This window comes from Spermophilus citellus (assembly GCF_964194105.1).
Source record: "Spermophilus citellus genome assembly, chromosome: 7".
NCBI classification, from domain to species: Eukaryota; Metazoa; Chordata; class Mammalia; order Rodentia; family Sciuridae; genus Spermophilus; species Spermophilus citellus.
In genome coordinates, this window is record NC_138188.1 from 38,891,016 (window position 1) to 38,909,268 (window position 18,253).

General features: G+C 37.1%; 1 protein-coding gene across 23 annotated transcripts in view; it reads right to left on the reverse strand.

Moving 5' to 3' along the window:
* TFDP2 (transcription factor Dp-2) overlaps positions 1-18,253 on the reverse strand; it is a 176,120-nt gene that overhangs the window by 27,704 nt on the left and 130,163 nt on the right. For 18 of the 23 annotated variants that reach the window (XR_014022999.1, XM_081301697.1, XM_081301696.1 and 15 more), the window contains 2 exons: positions 17,667-17,788; positions 16,587-16,634 (listed from right to left, as the gene is read on the reverse strand). Coding sequence is in view for 22 of the 23 variants with exons in the window: in XM_081301697.1 (XP_081157823.1) it covers positions 16,587-16,634; positions 17,667-17,788 (170 nt within the window). In the remaining variant the exon portion in view is untranslated. The remainder of the gene's footprint in view (positions 1-16,586; positions 16,635-17,666; positions 17,789-18,253) is intronic. The other 5 variants (XM_081301684.1, XM_081301683.1, XM_081301703.1 and 2 more) reach the window with 1 other exon arrangement.

Consider the following 18,253-nt stretch of genomic DNA (forward strand, 5'->3'; position numbering starts at 1 on the left):
TGAAGGAAGCTAGGAAAGCTATCAGGCAGGGTTATTTGCAAGCACTGGACACATGAATGGTAAAACAGTCTACAGGAGCTCATCAAACAGTACAGTTTGATGAGTATACCTGGATGTGAAGTACGACTTAGTGATGAAGAAAGGTAGATAAAGGCCAGGCCCTTCAGAGCCAATGCACAGGAACTTGTACTTCATCTCACCATATTCCATCAGCATATTACATTTACATTTAATAAGTCAGTTACATGTTTTCTGTTGTGCACTTTAACAGACACTAAGCACGCACTTTTCAAAATAATGAGATGAGAAAAGGACATTTACTTCCTTTACCGTATATTCCCAAAGAACCATCTACATGCATCTCATGGTTCACCTTCCTTATCTACTGAAATGTGGTGAAACCACTAAGTGATAATAAGAGGGGCAGGCAGTACAGTGCGCTTTCCAGTTAGGGATAAATCTGTGCAAAGCAGGAGATGAAGTTATAAGGGGAAAGGCAGTGACAGCAAGATCAGCTGAGAGGCTACTGCCAAGACCCAGTCAAGAAACAGTGAGCCCTGAGACAGGGGCAGTAATTAGGTTGGAGAAGTGATAGAACTGCAAAAATTCTCAAGTTAAAAAACAGAAGAACTAAGCAACTGATTGACATGGAGAGTTTCAAGGAGAGAAATAGGGAACTCAGAAATAAGACAGAAGCTTAAAATACACACTGAATTTCAAAGACTTGAGCAGTGAATATAAAAGATCTCATAAATTTTACATAAGCTTCACATTAAAATATAATATTTTAGATATACTGGGTTAAATAAAAGATAATACAGGATTAGTATCTTTTATTCAAAATGCCTGGGACCAGAAGCATTTAAATTTCAATTTTTTTTTACATTTTGGAATATTTGCACATCCATCACATCTTAGGGATGGCACCTGAGTCTAAAACATGAAATCCACTTATGTGTCATATACAATTTATACATAAAGCACGACAGTAACTTTTATATAATATTTTAATAATTTTGTGCATGAAACAAACTTTCATGGTGTGGATCTTTCCACTTGTAGTGTTATGGTAGCACTCAAAAAGTTTCAAGTTATGGAGCATTTTGGATTTTTGGATTAGGGATGTTCAACCTGCATTACAATGAATTTCATGTGTTTCTTTGGTATTTTTATGGTAAACTGAACCCAGAACTTGCACATGCTAGGCAGGAAACTATACCACTAAGCTATATCCACTTTTTACTTTTTAAATTAGCTCTCAGAAAGGTGTCAGCATTATATTTCCACTGGGCAATGATGTTGAGTTTAATTAGCCTATATAACATATGAATGGATGTATATGTATATTTTTGGAGGAGGGAAGTACCAGGGATTGAACTCAGGGGCACTCGACCACTGAGCAACATCCGTAGACCTATTTTGTATTTTACTGAGAAACGGGGTCTCACTGAGTTGCTTGCTGTTGCTGAGGCTGAGGCTGGCTTTGAACTTGTGATCCTCCTGTCTCAGCCTACTGAGCCACTGGCATTACAGGCCTGTACCATAGTGCCCAGCTCCGAATGGATATACTTAATAGGTAGCTGAATATATGAGCCTACAGCTTATGGGAGACATAAAAACAAACACCACAACTATATAGCAAAACTGAACACCTACTGTCAAAAATACAACAAAATGAGGAAACAAAAAGCTCCTATAGACAGGAATACAAACCCTTTTGGTTTTTAGCCAAAAGGCTTACATATCAGTGTCTGAGTAGAAAAAGAAATATTTGGTGGGGCCCTATATAGTGGACCTGAGAACAGGATAACTTCATAATAGCCAAAAGAGTTTACTAGAAGCACAGCTGCGAATTTTAGGGCCTCAGTTGAACTGAGGAGGAGTTCTGTCCTCTCAAATACCAGCTGAGTACATGGGCCCCACAATGAGGACTAGAGGTGTTGGAACAATCTAGCATATATGGTTCAAGAAGAAAACAATAAATATTGTCACATCCATACCTGTTTTAAGGGAATAATAAATAGTGAATGCTGTAATTCATGAGATTTTGAAAAATGAGAATATCAACCTAGAATGACAAATACCAAATCACTCCAGTAAAGTAGAACACTTTGGACATCTAGAAGAAAAGGGCATCAGCTTTTTCAATAGAAGGTACATACCAGAAGGAAATAAACATATTTAAGAAACAAAGAAAGTATGAGTCAAGAACTTTACATTCACTGACTTTCATTCAATGATAAGAGGTACAACTTCAGGGATCACCTGCATACCAGCCCCTTCTGAGGAAACCACTAGAGGACAAGTTTTGGACACTAGGGCTCTGACATGAGACCTGGTAGTGAGTATTAAATATACAGCCACCTGTACACATGGAAAAACTGAGGGCTCAGAGGGACAGAATACAGTATCTAAATGAGTTTGTGATCCACAGTAGATAGTTACAGTTACTTTAAAAGTGGAGAAAAATGAGGAGAATGTATATAAAAAGAAACTGGGGATGGGGATGCAGTTCCATAGTAATGAGCTCTTGCCTAGCATCCACAAGGCCCTTGGTTAAATCCCTAACAAACAAAACCAAACAAAAACCAAAATGAAACTAATGTTCTCAATAATCACATTAGTGGTCATATCAGTAGAATTATTTAGGTGCGTTGAGCATGTAATACAGAATAAAACCAATGCATAACCATCATTTACTTTACTTCTACCATCCCTTTCATGCCAACGTCTTTAAAAACCAGGACTTTCAGACCATATAAGATTTGAATGAATATGAACCCATGAAATACTGTATCTTGGTATGTATATGTCTCAGATCCATCCATTTAAAAGGACTAGAAAAAATTAGCAACCTAGTAGCAATGATCACCACGATATCCCAAACTGAAGTGTGACATACATTCTCATTTAAAGAAATTAGGGTTTCTCAGAGAAACGGGTGCTTCCATGTTTAGGGAAGGAAAAATTCAAGATGAACTTGGAACATCTTAGTCATACCAAACAACAAGGTATTCAAGACTATTACAGTCATGTCAAAAGAACTTAAGAGTCAACTGGCCCCCTGACCAAAGCCAGACAATTTAAGTTTCGATAGTTATAATAATTGCAATGTACAAACCCACCACAAATTGTTTAAATTCATGAACTTCTAGGTGTCTTTTTAAAACAGAAGACCTTTGGAAGAAGATGGAAACAAGTTCATCATCTTGAATACTAATCAATAAAAAGGGAGCAAGCATTTATTCCAGGTTTCTACAAGGACCATACCTCCAGGAAACCAAGCCATAGATGAGGGAAAGTATTATTTAAAAGAAGTGACAAATGTACTTTAAATGCAACCCACAATGACAGGCATTAATTATCAGTGATAGTCATGTCATGAAGAGTAACTATACCTCCTATACCTATCAATGGAAGAGCACACCACCAATAAAATACATTTCTATGCAAAGCCTCCTCTATGTCGATTTGCAACTAGAATTTGGCATATTTAGATAACCAATGGCTTTTCATACACTAATTTATATAATTAGTACAAGTGCAAAAGTAAATAAAGACTGCTAAAAACAAATTCAGGAGTTATTTTGAAAGAAAATGTTGTGTATGAGGCTTTATATTCAAGCTAAAAAGTAGATAATGGCTTACAAAAGAAAATAAATTCTCAACTTGGTGGTTATATGCTTTTTAAAAGCCAGGAATGAAACAGGGTTGTTTTTCATCTAATTTTAGGTCTTTTTTTTTTTTTTAAGCCAGCATTAAGATAATCACAGGGTAGTTCTCAGTAATCACTTATTTGGTTTGCCCTCTGTTGTCATATACAGATAACATTTATTTAAATGACTAACTAGATTTTTAATAGCTACTAAATGCTGATGATCATACTCTTGAAACACAGATACAAGCCTACATAAGAGTGTCATAGAGTTAGTTCATTATCGAGTTCATTGATAATGAACTTGAAGGAAACATATAGTGTTCCATTCTAAAAACTGCAATACAAATATCCGTCTGGCAGGTTGTTGTGAGGATTAAATAACACACCATGCCTAAAACACACAGCACATAATAGGTGACTCTTCCCCTTCAAGAACTAATGGAATTTTTATAAGCAATACAAAACTGAAGCTTTGTGATCAATAATAGCAGAATCAAAAAATTAAATGTACTCACTGGAAGGCTGATAGAGCATCATACCAAAAGTCAATCAATATCTATATAAAAATTCAACAAAGTAGGCTAGGATAATCAACACCTACAGCAAACAGGAAATCTGGTTGTTCAACCAATTCAGTAAGACACTTCTTTGAAAGTTAAGTAAACCATGTTTCTATTAAAATGCTATATGAAGAACTCCTGCAAATCAACAACAACAAAAGCAACCCAGTTAAAAAATGGCAAAGGACTTGAAAAGTCATCTCTCCAAAGCAGTACAAACAGCCAACAGGCACATGGAAATATGCTCAAAGAGAAGTGCAAATCAAAACCACAATGAGATAATGCTTCACACTCATTAGGATGGATATTATCAAAAGAACACTAGAAAACAAGGTGCTGTTCTGTGGTAGAACGTTTGCCCAACATGCACGAGGTCCTAAATTCAATCCCAAGCACCAAAAAAATAAAAAATAAAAACAAAAATAAATAAATAAAAGAAAAAAGGTTTACTTTTTAAACTTAGCTAATAATTTTAAATAAACTTAATAATAGATTTGTTTAAAAAAGTAAGTGACTGAAAATAAAGTAATGTCAAATAATATCTATTTTTTTCTTTATAGATTTTCAATGTTTTTGGCTTAGATTTAACAAATTGATCCTAAAATGTAACATGCTATAAAAAAATAACTGAAAATGGATCAAAGAGCCAGGAATGGTGGTGCACACCTGTAATCCCAGCGGCTTGGAAGGCTGAGGCAGGAGGCTCAGCCAGCCTCAGCAAAAGTGAGGCGCCAAGCAACTCAGTGAGACCCTGTCTCTAAATAAAACACAAAATAGGGCTGGGGATGTGGTCAAGTGCCCATGAGTTTAATCCCCAGTATCCCACCCACCAAAAAATAAGAAAAGGTGTAGGGGCTGTGGATATGGCTCAGCGACAGAGTACTTCGCTAGCGTGTGTGAGGGCCTGAGTGCAACTGCCAGCACTATGCCAAAAAAGAAAAAAAAAATCTAAGAAATGTTAGTACAGATATATAAAAATTAGAAACCTTACACTGCTGGTAAGGATGTATAATGGGGCAGCCACTTTGGAAAACAGCCTGGTAATTATTCAAAAGGTTAAACAAAAAGTAACCATATGATCCATCAGTTCCACTCCTAGTTAGATACCTAAGAGAAACGCAAGCAATTCTCCATATTTCCATAAGAGCACTGGCTAAAAAACATTCACAGCAGCATCATACATCACAGGCAAAAAAGAAAAGAGCTGGGTATGGTGTCGCATGCCTAAAATCTCAGCAGCTCAGGAGGACTGCAAGTTCAAAGCCAGCCTCAGCCTCAGCATCTTAGTGAGAAGTGACTGGGATGTGGCTCAGTGGTTAAGTAGCCCTGGGTTCAATCTCTAGTGCACACCCCCCAAAACAAACAAACAGGAAACAACTTAAAATGTTTATCAATAAACAAATAAAATACAGTATATTCAGGTAGTAGAATGAATATTATTCCGGAATAAGGAATAAAGAACCAATACATGCCACAACACAGACGAACCTTAAAAAAATGCTAAATGAAAGAAGACACTCACAAGGGTCCACATAATGTACATTTCCATTTATATGAAATATTCAGAATAGGTAAATCTATAGAGAAGAAGGTCGATCAGCGGTCACCTAAGACTGGGAGGGATGAGGGACTGGGGAGTGCTGGTGCAGTATTTCTTTCCTGGTGGTGAACTGGCAGTAAAGGTTGTGCAATTCTTTGACTGAACTGTACATTGTCAATGGATGAACATTGACATTCATAGCATATGAACTGTACCTCCTCAAAGCTGTTAAAAACAGTCACTGTTTTAACAGTCTTCCCATGCAGGACCAGCATGCGGCTGTGCCACAGATGACCTACACCCTTAGTCTGACAGGACTCCAATTGTTGCGTGAGCCTGCATGAGCCACCGTGTGCTAAGAGCAACATCAAACTGCTGTAAAGGCGTAGGAACCTCCATGCCAGATTCTCAAGTTACCAGAAACTCACCCATTCCAGACTAGCACTGGGGCCCAGACCACACTTGGGTATTACTGCTTAGGATCACTCTCCTTTTGCTTCTCCTTTTCTTTTTAAAATTTATTCCTTATTTTCTTTAAAACTTCCTTCCTTTTCCCTTCCCCTTTCTTTTCACCATGCTGGGAATCAAACTCAAGGCCTTGCACATGTGAAGCAAATCTCTATAACTCAAGTACACCTCCAGCCTGTTTCTCTTTTCTATAGTTAGGACCTCAGACTTTTTAAAAACAACTTAGACCTAAGGAAGTAAGTTTTTACTTACAGTTTCGTTAACAGTAATTTCTTCTTTTTTTTATTTGATAGGGTTGAAAACAGTGCTTTGGGAACTATTCATAATTAACTTGAATTAGTCTACAAAAGCTTACAGCATGGGAGGACAGCTTTCCTTTTCTTACGTAGTCATCTTCCACCTTCCAGAGACTTACAGGACTGTTCAGTTACCTAAAGGCCGTCGTTAGCTCTTCTGGAGCTTTTGCTCGCTTGCTTGTTTTGGTGGTACCCTCAAGAATGCGAGGCTTGGGTTTTTTTTTTTTAAATATTCATTCATTCATTCATTCATTCTTAATTGTAGATAGGCACAAAATCTTTATATATTTTTATGTGGTGCTGACGATCGAACCCAGTACCTCATGTGTGCAAAGCAAGCACTCTACCACTAAGCCACAGCCCCAGCCCTTATTTATTTTTTTAGTTGTAGTTGGACACAATAGCTCTATTTCGTTTATTTATTTTTATGTGGTGCTGAGGATTGAACCCATGACCCTGTACGTGCAAAGTGAGCGCTCTTTCCCTGAGCCACAACCCCAGCCCCTAGGCTTGGGTTTTTAAATGTAAATTTTTATTAAAGCACAACCCACATAAGAAAGATCTCAGCAAACCATGTTAAGTACCTTCCTAGTTATTACCATCCCGAGCCCCACCTAAAAGATATCCACAACCACCATATCCATCATTACTTTTACATGTCTTGAACTTTATATATATACTTTTTATATGTGCTCTTCTGTGCCTGATTCAAACCTATCTTCTTTTAACAATAACTTTTTAGGGTTGAGGTTGTGGCTCAGTGATAGAGTGCTTGCCTATTGCGCGTGAGGCAATGGGTTCCATCCTCAGCACCACATAAAAATAAATAAAGGTATTGTGGCTACCCACAACTAAAAAATAAATATAAAAATAATAATAATAACTTTTTAGTTATAGATGGACACAATACTTTTATTTTTTTAATTTTATGTGGTGCTGAGGATCGAACCCAGTGACTCACACGTGCTAGGTGAATCATCTACCACTAAGCCACAACCCCAACTCTCAAAACTATCTTTGAGTGATTTATTCATATTCTTCACACGGCTGCAGTTCATTTACTCCAGTGTATGAATAGAACGCACTTCATTCACCCATTCTGCAGATGGCTGTTGACTTCTTTCTAGTTGTGGCTATTATGTTCTTTAAAATATTAATTAAATTAGTTTAATTTAATTACTTTGGAGCCATGACTTGGATTTGAACCATGGAGGCTATTATGAATAGTGTCTCTATAAAACTTTCCTGGATAAGTTTTTGATGAATATGTACATCAACTTCTGTTTGTATATACTTGCAAACAGAATTGATGTGTCCCAGGCTGTATGCATGCTCAGCTTTAACAAATACAGCCAATGCCAAAAATGAGTGAACTTATGCTGCTATCAGTAGTGTATGAGCAGTCTAGGTTCTTCATAGCCCTGCCAAACTTCATGGTGTTTAGTTTTTCACTGTAGTCATTCTGGTGGATGTAGTTTTACTTACATTGTAGTTTTGCTTGCATTTTTCTGATGGTTAATGCACTTTTTTGTATTTTTTACTAGATATTTCTATTCATTGCTGGAATAAAGAAGTTCTCCATTGGTTTTTTCCATTGACTTTGTATCTAGTAACCTTGCTAAATTGACTTCAACTCAGTTTGCATATTCTTTTGGTTTATTCCTGGGCACACCATCAGATCATCCACAAACACTGGCAGTTTTGTTTCTTGGATTAAGACATTAAATAGTAATACAGTACTGAATAAAAGGGGTGAAAACAGGGATCCTCCTTGTTTCTTATATCTCAAGTTGAAAGCTTTTGATGTCACCCCTACATGTGCTGTTTGCTGCCATTTTTGTCAATTGTCTTAATATATTAAGTTCTCTTCTATTACTAGTTTACCAATAACAACAATGTACAGTTGATTAACCATATCTTATATGGTTTTATCTGTATCTACTGATTATTTAGTTTTTCTCCTTTATTTCATACAAAAACCTAGATTCTCAGCCTCCTGCCCACAAACAGCCAAGAACTCCATATCTAAAAGCTACTGGGGAAGTTGCTCACCTTCCTAAATTTTTCTCTTCTCTAGTTTTGGCCTCTCTTGTTCTTACCACCTCAGTAACTTTCTGATGGCTTCAAACAGATAATTCTGTATTTCATTCAGTCTTTTGGGCTATTCTTGGCAGTAACACTAGGCTACGGCCAAGTTTTCCTTTAACTTTTGTTACTGTTAATCATGTTTCAATCTTTTTGAAAAAAAATTTTAAGCAATCGCGTTTTAAACTTCTGAGAATTTTCATTGCTCCTTTTTTATATTTGCTATTTTTGTTTTATGGATATTATCTCTTAGGAAACTTCAGACTTCTCAAAGGATGATAATTAGAACTCTCTTTTTATTGTTCTTCTCTGCTAACAGGAATATTACTATTTCCTATTCATTTGGGACTTCTGATTATTTACCTTGTTCTTTGTCCTTCATGATAGTTTTCCAAAAGTGTCTTGTCCTTTCATGTTTATGAATGTTGGGTTCAGGTGTTTATTTTTTGCAGTATTGGAGACTGAACAGAGGCACTCTACCACTAAGCTACATCTCCAGCTCTTTATTTTATTTTGAGACTGGGTCTGACTCCATTGCTGAGACTGGCCTTAAACCTGCAATCCTGCTCAGCCTCCAGCATCACTGGGATTACAGGTGTGCACCAAAATGTCCAGTGTACATGGGTTTCTTGTGTTTATGTCTCTGTTCCCAAGAAGGTTCTCCCCACATGCAGAAAGCTCACTTCCCATATACCATGTCTGTGTATATGGGTGGGCCATGGTAGCCAAAGAGGTTAATGGCAGGTAGTACTGCTGTTAAGCAGCTTAGTCATCTTTTCCCCACAGACACAAAAGCCAGAATGAGGAAAGATTATTCTGGAGGGCATACTAAGATCTTTAAACTCACCAGGCATGATTGTGTATGCCAGTAATACCAGCCACTCAGGAGGTCAAGGTAGAAGGATAGCAAGTTTGAGGTCAGCCTAGGAAACTTAGTATGACTCTGTCTCAAAAAATGGCCGGTGATTAGTAGCACAGTTCTCATCTTGCATGGGCAAGGCCCTGGGTTTGACTCCTAGTACTGGGGAAAAAAATCCTTAAACTCAACTGAGGTTATATATATTAGTTACCTCTCCATTATTGTGACAAAATACCTTAGACAATCAACTTAAAGGCAGAGAGATTTATTTTGGCTCATGGTTTCAGAGGCTTCAAACAACCCAGGGGCGCTTGGTCCTGTTGCTTTAGGTATATGATGAGGCAGAACATCATGGTGCGGAGTGAGTGGTGGAACACAGCTGCTCACCAGGAAGTAGCCAGACACACTTCCAGTGAGCTCACTTCCTTCCATTAGGACCCACCTCTTAAACATTCACCATCTCCACAGCACCACAGGCTGGTGTCCAAGTCTTTAGAGTGTAAGTTTTGGGGGACATTTAAGACTCAAACCATTACTGGCAGGCAGTTCTGTTTCCTTGCAACCAATTCTCCAAGTTCTAGTCTGGGGAACAAAATGGTTTGGGTATGATTGCTATGTATGTGGAGACAGGATGAGAGCTTCAAGGGGTTTTAGAGTGCTGGTCCAGCTATACTGTTAGATAATCTTTATTTTACTGCTGTGATCCCTCCAACATTCATTCTTGCCTTTATAGTCATCAGTCCTAAGACTGGAGCCTCTCCATGACAATACAAGGAAGAATGGCTCCTGTCTCCAATGCATTTTTACTTCTTTGCCTATTCTGGGGTGTACATTTCTGTATTTTCATTTATCACTCACTATACCCATATCAGAGTCTATCTTGGAATTGGAAAATCTATATCCCACCACTTTTGATAGTACCTCTAGACATATATTTCCTTTCTTTTTAACACTATAATTTCAGTATGATATTAGGAAGAGGGAGAAAACATGAATATTCAGTCCCTCATCTTAAACTGAAAGTTTCCTTAAGTAGATGGGATTACACATTTTCTTAGAACCTGAGCTCTTTGAAGCAGCAAGACCCTTTCTTTCTAAATGACACTAAACATATGACACTAGATGAGAACACTGTGATATCTTATTAGTTCATAAGCCAAATAAATGAACTGGGAGGAAGCATCCTTTACCAAATAAAACCAAATTGATGAACTAAAAGGAAGAAAATAAAACCACTAACACACAGTAGTGTGAAAAGCATGTTACATCAGTAACTTGAAGTATTCCAATTTATAATACCCAAGGAATAAAAAATATTTATCTTTCAGACACTTATCTAAAATCCACAAATCACTTTTGTTTGTTTGTTTGTTTTTGTTGTTGTTTTCATATTCTACCAATAACAGGTTACAAAAGTAACCTACTTAATATGACTTACTGCAGTCCAGGGTTAAGTTGCAACATATACATTCCATTTCAATGAGAAATTATACATAGTAGGGCTGGGGCTGTGCTCAGTGGTAGAGTGCTTGCCTAGCATGTGGAAGGCACTAGGTTCGATTCTCAGCACTGCATATAAATAAATACGTAAAACAAAGTTTCTATCAACAACTTAAAAAAAATTAGATAACAAAAGAAATTAGGGCTGGGGATAAAGCTCAGTTGGTACAGTGTTTGCCTTGCATGCATAAGGCACTGAGTTTAATGCCCAGCACCACCAAAAAAAAAAAAAAAAAAAAAAAAAAGAGAGAGAGAGAGAGAGAGAGAAATTATACATAATATATAAAAAAATTTCAGGGGCTGGAGTTATGGCTCAGCAGTAGAGCACTTGCCTTACATGTGCAAGGCCCTGGGTTCGAAACTCAGCACCACATAAAAATAAATAAATGAATGAATGAATAAAGGTTATTGTATGCAACTAAAAAAAATATATTAAAAAAATTTTCATTTCTTCTTTTTTTCTGAGTGTTGGGGATGAAACTCAAGACCTTGTACATGCTAAGATTCTACCATTGAGCAATATCCCTAGGCCTCATTCCTAATTAAAAGGAGTCAACCAGAATGTTTAAATTAAAAAAAAAAAAAGTTCAGTAATGTTATAAAGTTAAAACCTGACTTAATCTAGCAAACAAAGAATCACCTTTAGTGATATGAAATGTGGGGTGGGGATGGAAATAGGAAATGAGTACTTTTCCATTATAGACCTTCACTATCTCCCTCCCTGGATTATGTCATCCAAGCCCATGACCACTTCTATGCTAATGACACTACCACTTTGGTAACTAGTAAGTCTCCCTGACTTCCTATGTCTAAAACAAAACTCAATTCTTTCCACAAACCTATCCCTAACTGCTATAAATGGAAATAACATCAATGTTCAAGTAAAAGAAAATCAAGAGCCATCTTTCATTTCCCTTTTCCTTCAATCGATCAATAAATCCCTCTGGCTCTACCTCCAAATCTATCCACTTTTTTCATCTCCACTGCCAAGCCAGTGTCCCTGAAATAGTCTTTTGACTTCCACTGTTTCCTTAGAATTCATTAGTTACTTGCAACCAGTGTAAATTAAATCATAAGATATCCCTGCTTAAAACGTTCCTCAGAATGAAACACAAGGCCTTTAATGACCTGAAGCCCACCTGCCTCTCCATCCTCAGCTCACACCACCATTCTCCTTCTCTCTCCAGTCTACGGTGCACCCAATGTATCACACCTCCTCCCTTAGAGGCTCTGCATTTTCCATTCCCTTGGCTCAGAATCCCTGCTCCGCCACTGACTGCTGGCTATTTACCTTCTTGGTTTCTTTGCACTCTAAGATCTCCTTAGACATTTTTGAAAGTAGCTGCAACCCTTGCAACACTCTCTACAAATCACTCCCCCATGCTTTTTATTCCCAGTACTAGCAATTAAACCCAGGGGCACTCTACCACAGAGCTAACATACTCAGGTTCCCCCTTTTTAGTTTTGAAACAGGGTCTAAGTTGCTCGGCTAACCTCAAACTTGTGACCCTCCTGCTGGGATTATAGGTATGCACTACCATACCAAGCTACTCTTTTTTTTCTTGCATAATATGTATTACATCTAAAATTATTTTATTTGTTTACTGCTTCCTCCCAGTGAGTTCCTTAAGTGAAGGGATTTCTCTGTCTTGCTTGTTATTATCCCTAATATCTAGAACACACCAACAACTTGCAGATACTCAAAATACATTTGTTTAATGAGTGAACTGACTTGATAAACACCACTGAAGCAGAGCATGGGTTTTCATCATATTGATTTTGACTATATAGCTTATTTAAATTGTATTAGTTTATTATGGATTATTAGTTTATTATATATAAACAACACTTTTACTGTGCTCCATCAGGACAAAAAAAGATAATTAAGATTAAATGAGGGGCTGGGGTTGTGGCTCAGTGGTAGAGCGCTTGCCTAGCATGTGTGAGGCACTGGGTTCGATTTTCAGTACCACGTAAACAAATTAAATAAACAAAATAAAGTTATATATAAAAAAGATTCTTGATGTTTAAAAAAAAAGATTAAATGAAGGGGCTGGGAATGTAGCTCAATGGTAGAGTGCTTGCCTATCATGTACAAGACTCTAGGTTTAAGCCCCAGCAACAAGAGGGGGGAAAAAAGGAGACAAAGGAGGAATAAAACACCACTGCACTAAATCTTATACTTATTTTGGACAAGATTTGAGGGAAAAAACACATTTAGCAATTGTTTTGGTGGACTAGAAGTGAGGGTGAGATATAATACAGCAAGTTATACTAAAAAATAAGAAGAGTCTAGTGTGGCGGTGCACATTTGTAACCACTGCTACTCAGGAAGCTGAGGCAGATAGATCCCAGTTAGAGACAGCCTTGGCAATAGAGTGAGACCCTGTCTTAAAATAAAAAGGGCTGGGGATGTAGCTCAGTGGTAGAGCATTACTGGATTTAATCACAATATTTTTTTAAATAAAAAGTTTTTTAAAAAATAAACACTAAGAAAAAAAGTAATTGAATTAAACAGAGAAAAGGGAAAGTTGATCAATGGCTATAAAAGCCAAGCATCCCTAATTTCAAAATCCAAGTTCCAAAACCCTCCCAAATCCCAAATATTCCAAAATGTGAAATTCTTGAGTGTTGATATGAAACTTAAAAAGTTCTTTATTTTGGAGCATTCTGGATTTTGGATTAGGGATGCTTAACCAGGCAAAACCAGGCAAAACCATGAAATTTGAAAAACTCCAAATTCTGAAACACTCTGGTCCCAAGCATGTTGAATAAGTAAATCTGTCCTAATAATTTTTAAAAATATTTTTTAGTTGTAGTTGGACATAATACCTTTTATTTTATTTTTATGTGGTGCTGAGGATCAAACCCAGAACCTCGCACGTGCAAGGCAAGCACTCTACCACTGAGCCACAACCCCAACACCCTAGTAAAATTAACCTAGCATTTTAATATGTAATCTTTACACTTCTCTCTTATGAAGGAAAATGAAGAGATCTTGGTATTTGTTTGTTTGGTAGCAGGAATTGAGCCCAAGGGCACTTAACCACTGAGCCACATCCCCAATCCTTTTTAATATATATTTTTTGAGACACTCACTAAGTTGCTTAGGGCCTCGCTAAGTTGCTGAGGCTGGCTTTGAACTCATGAGCCTCCTGCCTCAGCCTCTCAAGCTGAGGATTACAAATGTGCACAACCATGGCTGGCAAGAATCATGTTTTTTTATACTGTATTTTAGTTTGCTTTTCATCCCTATGACCAAAATACTGGACAAGAACACCTCACAGGAGGGAAAGTTTACTTGGGGCTCATGGTTTCAGAGGTTTCAGTCCACAGAAGATTGACTCCATTGCTCTGGGTCCACATGAGGTAGCATATCATGGGGAAAGGACCCAGCAAAGGAAAGGTGTTCCATTGATGTCAGGGTCAGGAAGCAGAACATGGGGGAAGGGGGAAGATACACCTTCTCAGGGTGCAATTCTAGTGACCACCTCCACCTCTACTAGCCATGCCATGCTTGCTTACTGTTCACCCTTCAAATGAGGATAACTGATTTAGTTACAGTTCTCCTAATCTAATCATTTTCATCTCTGAATATTACTGGATTAACAGGAGCTTTTGGGGAACATCTCATATCAAAACCATAACATACTATTTATAGTATATAGGTTCTTAACCAGGAAATAGTTCCATTTTTGTGTATGTGTGTGCACAGTACTAGGGATGGAACCTAGCGCCTAAGATTTCATTCTACCGTTGAGTCCATTTTTAAGGCCTATAACACTGCTTAATACATATCTAAGAACTTGTACCTATACTTTAATAGTATAAACATCAATAAATAACAATGTGAGTTAGAAAGAGAACTTTCCATTAGATAGAAAAAAGACATTTTCCCATATATTTCTATATGATACAGTGGTTCCCTGGAAGTGATCTTGTCAGTTTAAAATAGTTAAGAACTGAGCTGGGTGTGGTGGCACATTCACAAACTACTTGGGAGGCAGGAGGATCACAAGTTCAAGGCCAATTGCTGCAACTTAGCAAGACGCTGTTTCAAAATTTTAGTAAGTTTTTGCTGGGCTCAGTGGCACACACTTGTAATTCCAGCAGCTCAGGAGGCTGAAGCAGGAGGATCATAAGTTCAAAACCAGCCTCGGCAACTTGGCAAGGCCTTGAACAACTTCTCGAGGCCCTGTCTCGAAATAAAATACCAAAAAGGGCTGGGGATGTGCCTCAGTGGCTAGGCACCCCCAGGATAAATCCTTGGTACCACTTAATCTTTTCAAAAGTTGAAAAAGAAATTTTTGAAGGTTCAGGGGTAGAGAACTTGCACATCATGCGTGAGACCTTGGGTTGAATCCCCGATAAAAAAGGGGTGGGGGAGAAGAACTAAAAGACTGCTAGAAAGCATATATTCTTCATAAACAGTCCCACAATCCTCACTTAGAGTCTCTGCACTTTCATTTTTATTTTTTTTAATTAATTTATTTTTTAGTTGTACTTGGACACAATAGCTTTATTTTGTTTATTTTTTAATGTGGTGCTGAGGATCAAACCTAGGGCTTCGAATGTGCTAGGCAAGCACTCTACTGCTGAGCCACAACCCCAGCCATGCACTTTCATTTTAAATTAAATTCTAACATGGAGCTAACTAGTTTCTCAATGCACAGCAAATTATAGATGGCAAATTAGGATAGAGAAGACAGAAAATTATTACATTGAGAGCACACAATCTAACAGGAGAAAAAAGACTAAAGCACCTTTAAAAAATAAGTTACAAAAACTTAGAATCAAAAATAATTTAAAAAGCATAGCTGGCAAGATTTCATTTAAAACAGTTATGATCTTAAAGATTTCAACTGCCTCTGAGATGATGAGTCTTAATAGGTCAACACTAATATGGTATTCAGGGTAGTGAACTACCCAAAATACTGAATTTGGGCTCAAATAATGATTTGAAATTGATTATTTTTATTTTGTAGTGCTGTGGACTGAAGCACTCCGCCCCTGAACTGAGAGTTCTTAATCCTGGAGTTAAATGATTTGATAGGCATTTATATTTTATTTAACAGACACAAGTGATTCTGATGTACAACAACCAGAATGGAGAACTACTGTACTAATATTCTAAAGAAAGTGACATCATTCTTGAAATAGTGCGCTACAAACAAATAAGAATGTATTATGAGATGGGCTCAGTGGCACACACCCAAAATCCTAGTAGCTCAGAAGGCAGAGGCAGGAGGATCACAAGCTCAAAGCCAGCCTCAGCAACTTAGTAAGATACTGTCTCAAATAAAAAACTGGGGATGTAGCTCAGGGCTAAAGTGCCCCTGGGTTCAATCCCCAGTAACAACAACAATAACAACCAAAAAGGAAAAAAAAAGGTACTATGACCTACAAATAGTTTCAATAAAACTTGTTAAAAGTTGAGGCATGTTAGAGTAATGTGGAGTATTCACTTTGGTAGAAAGGAATACTTCAACTCTCAAAAGGAAGAAAGGACGTTAACATTATATAAAGAAAAACACCTCACTATTTAAACTAAATAAGTCTGGGCACCAAAAACCTCTCTTCATACTGGAATCCTAAACAAAATATTCACACTTATACTCACCTTTCTGAAAAATCAGAGTCTATAAATTCTCTAGCCCGTTTTCTATCACTAAAAAGACAAAAAGCATAAACACAACACATAAATAAGCACAGCTTTATTTAATGAATAATTTATGTATTATTGTCTAATTCTACACTGAATATATCCAAAGACAAAAACTAACAAATATAAAAAGTATGGTCACAAAATAAAAACAATCTTGGGACAAGACATGACAAAGTAGTCTTACATTGAAATGAGTTCAATGAATATTTAGGGAGGAGAACATTAGAGACCTATAAATGAGGTTTTACAAAATACTTTTGTTTTTGATGTGTGTGTGTGTGTGTGTGTGTGTGTGTGCGCGCGCGCGCGCGCGCGCGCGCGCGCATCTGTATGGATGCATATTAACATACAGGTAGCTTAAAGGACTCAGCTGTCTGCTTGCTAAAATTCACCTGGTGCAGTAGCCACCATGTAAGTAAACAGAGTGACTAGATGAGACTCTGTATTACCCTATAAGCAAAGATGAAACATATGGGTTTGATACTAAGAGTGGCGAATGAGTAACACATAAGAGATATTGATTGAAAGTCCCTGTGTTTCAAAGAATTAAGTAAAAACTGAATAAAATTTTTAATATCTTTGGCATTTTTTCCCCTAGTTTATTTATTTTTTTGGTTCCCTGATTTCTTTTCTGGTTTTTAAGGAAATAAGAATTCATAGGAGAAATTCTGAGTATAGCCAACATATAATATATAGCTCCTATTTTATTGTCTGTTAGTAACAATATAAAATATAATTTTCATACTTTCAAAGCAGCTAAATGTTGTAACAATAAAAACAGTCTTATCTCAGAGTTAAAAAAAAAAATCCAAAGATTCAGTTTAAAGGTATTGTACTGCTTTTCTCTATTTAAAACAGGTTGAGCCAGAGGCAATTTATGTATAAGACACAAAATAAACCAAAATTGGTGATTTAAAAAAACATTAGTTTTTAAGAATTATACTAACAAAACAAGAACAGAAGACAAGGAAGCAATAAAAAGTCAGAGCTTTTTTTTTTTAAGGGGCTTAGAAATAGTCACTTGTGCCATCTTACCTGGGGACCCAGCCAGTGGCTTCTGCGATGTGAGTCTGAGTGACCATTGCTGGTGCAGGGGTGTACGGGCTCCCAATCAGAACACTTCCTGAGCTGGCTAGTCTCTGTGGTGTGCTTATGATCTGTAAGGTCAAGAACAGGAAAATAATGCTGTTAATTACTGAGAAAAGCCTACAGGCAGACAATAATGTTGATATGAGGAGGAGACCTGGCTATCTAAAAAGCACCTAATGCCAGTCATCTAAAATATAAGCTATACCTATGATTTACTTATATCCTAGGGTCTTAAAGTACCAGTATCCCCTTGTTTTGTGGTGGGGGGAACACTGGGGATTAAATCCAAGGGTGTTTAACTACTGAGCTACATCCCCAAACCCTCACCTTTTTCTTTTTCTTAATACCTGGGTTGTTGTTTTTTTTTAATTTGTTCTAATTTTTAAAAATATTTGTTCTAATTGTTTTGTTATACCTGACAGTGGAATGAATTTGACATGTCATATATAAATGGAGTATAACTTCTCATTTATCTGGTTGTACATGACACAGAGCTATATAGGTCCTGTAAGCATATATGCACAGAGGGTAAT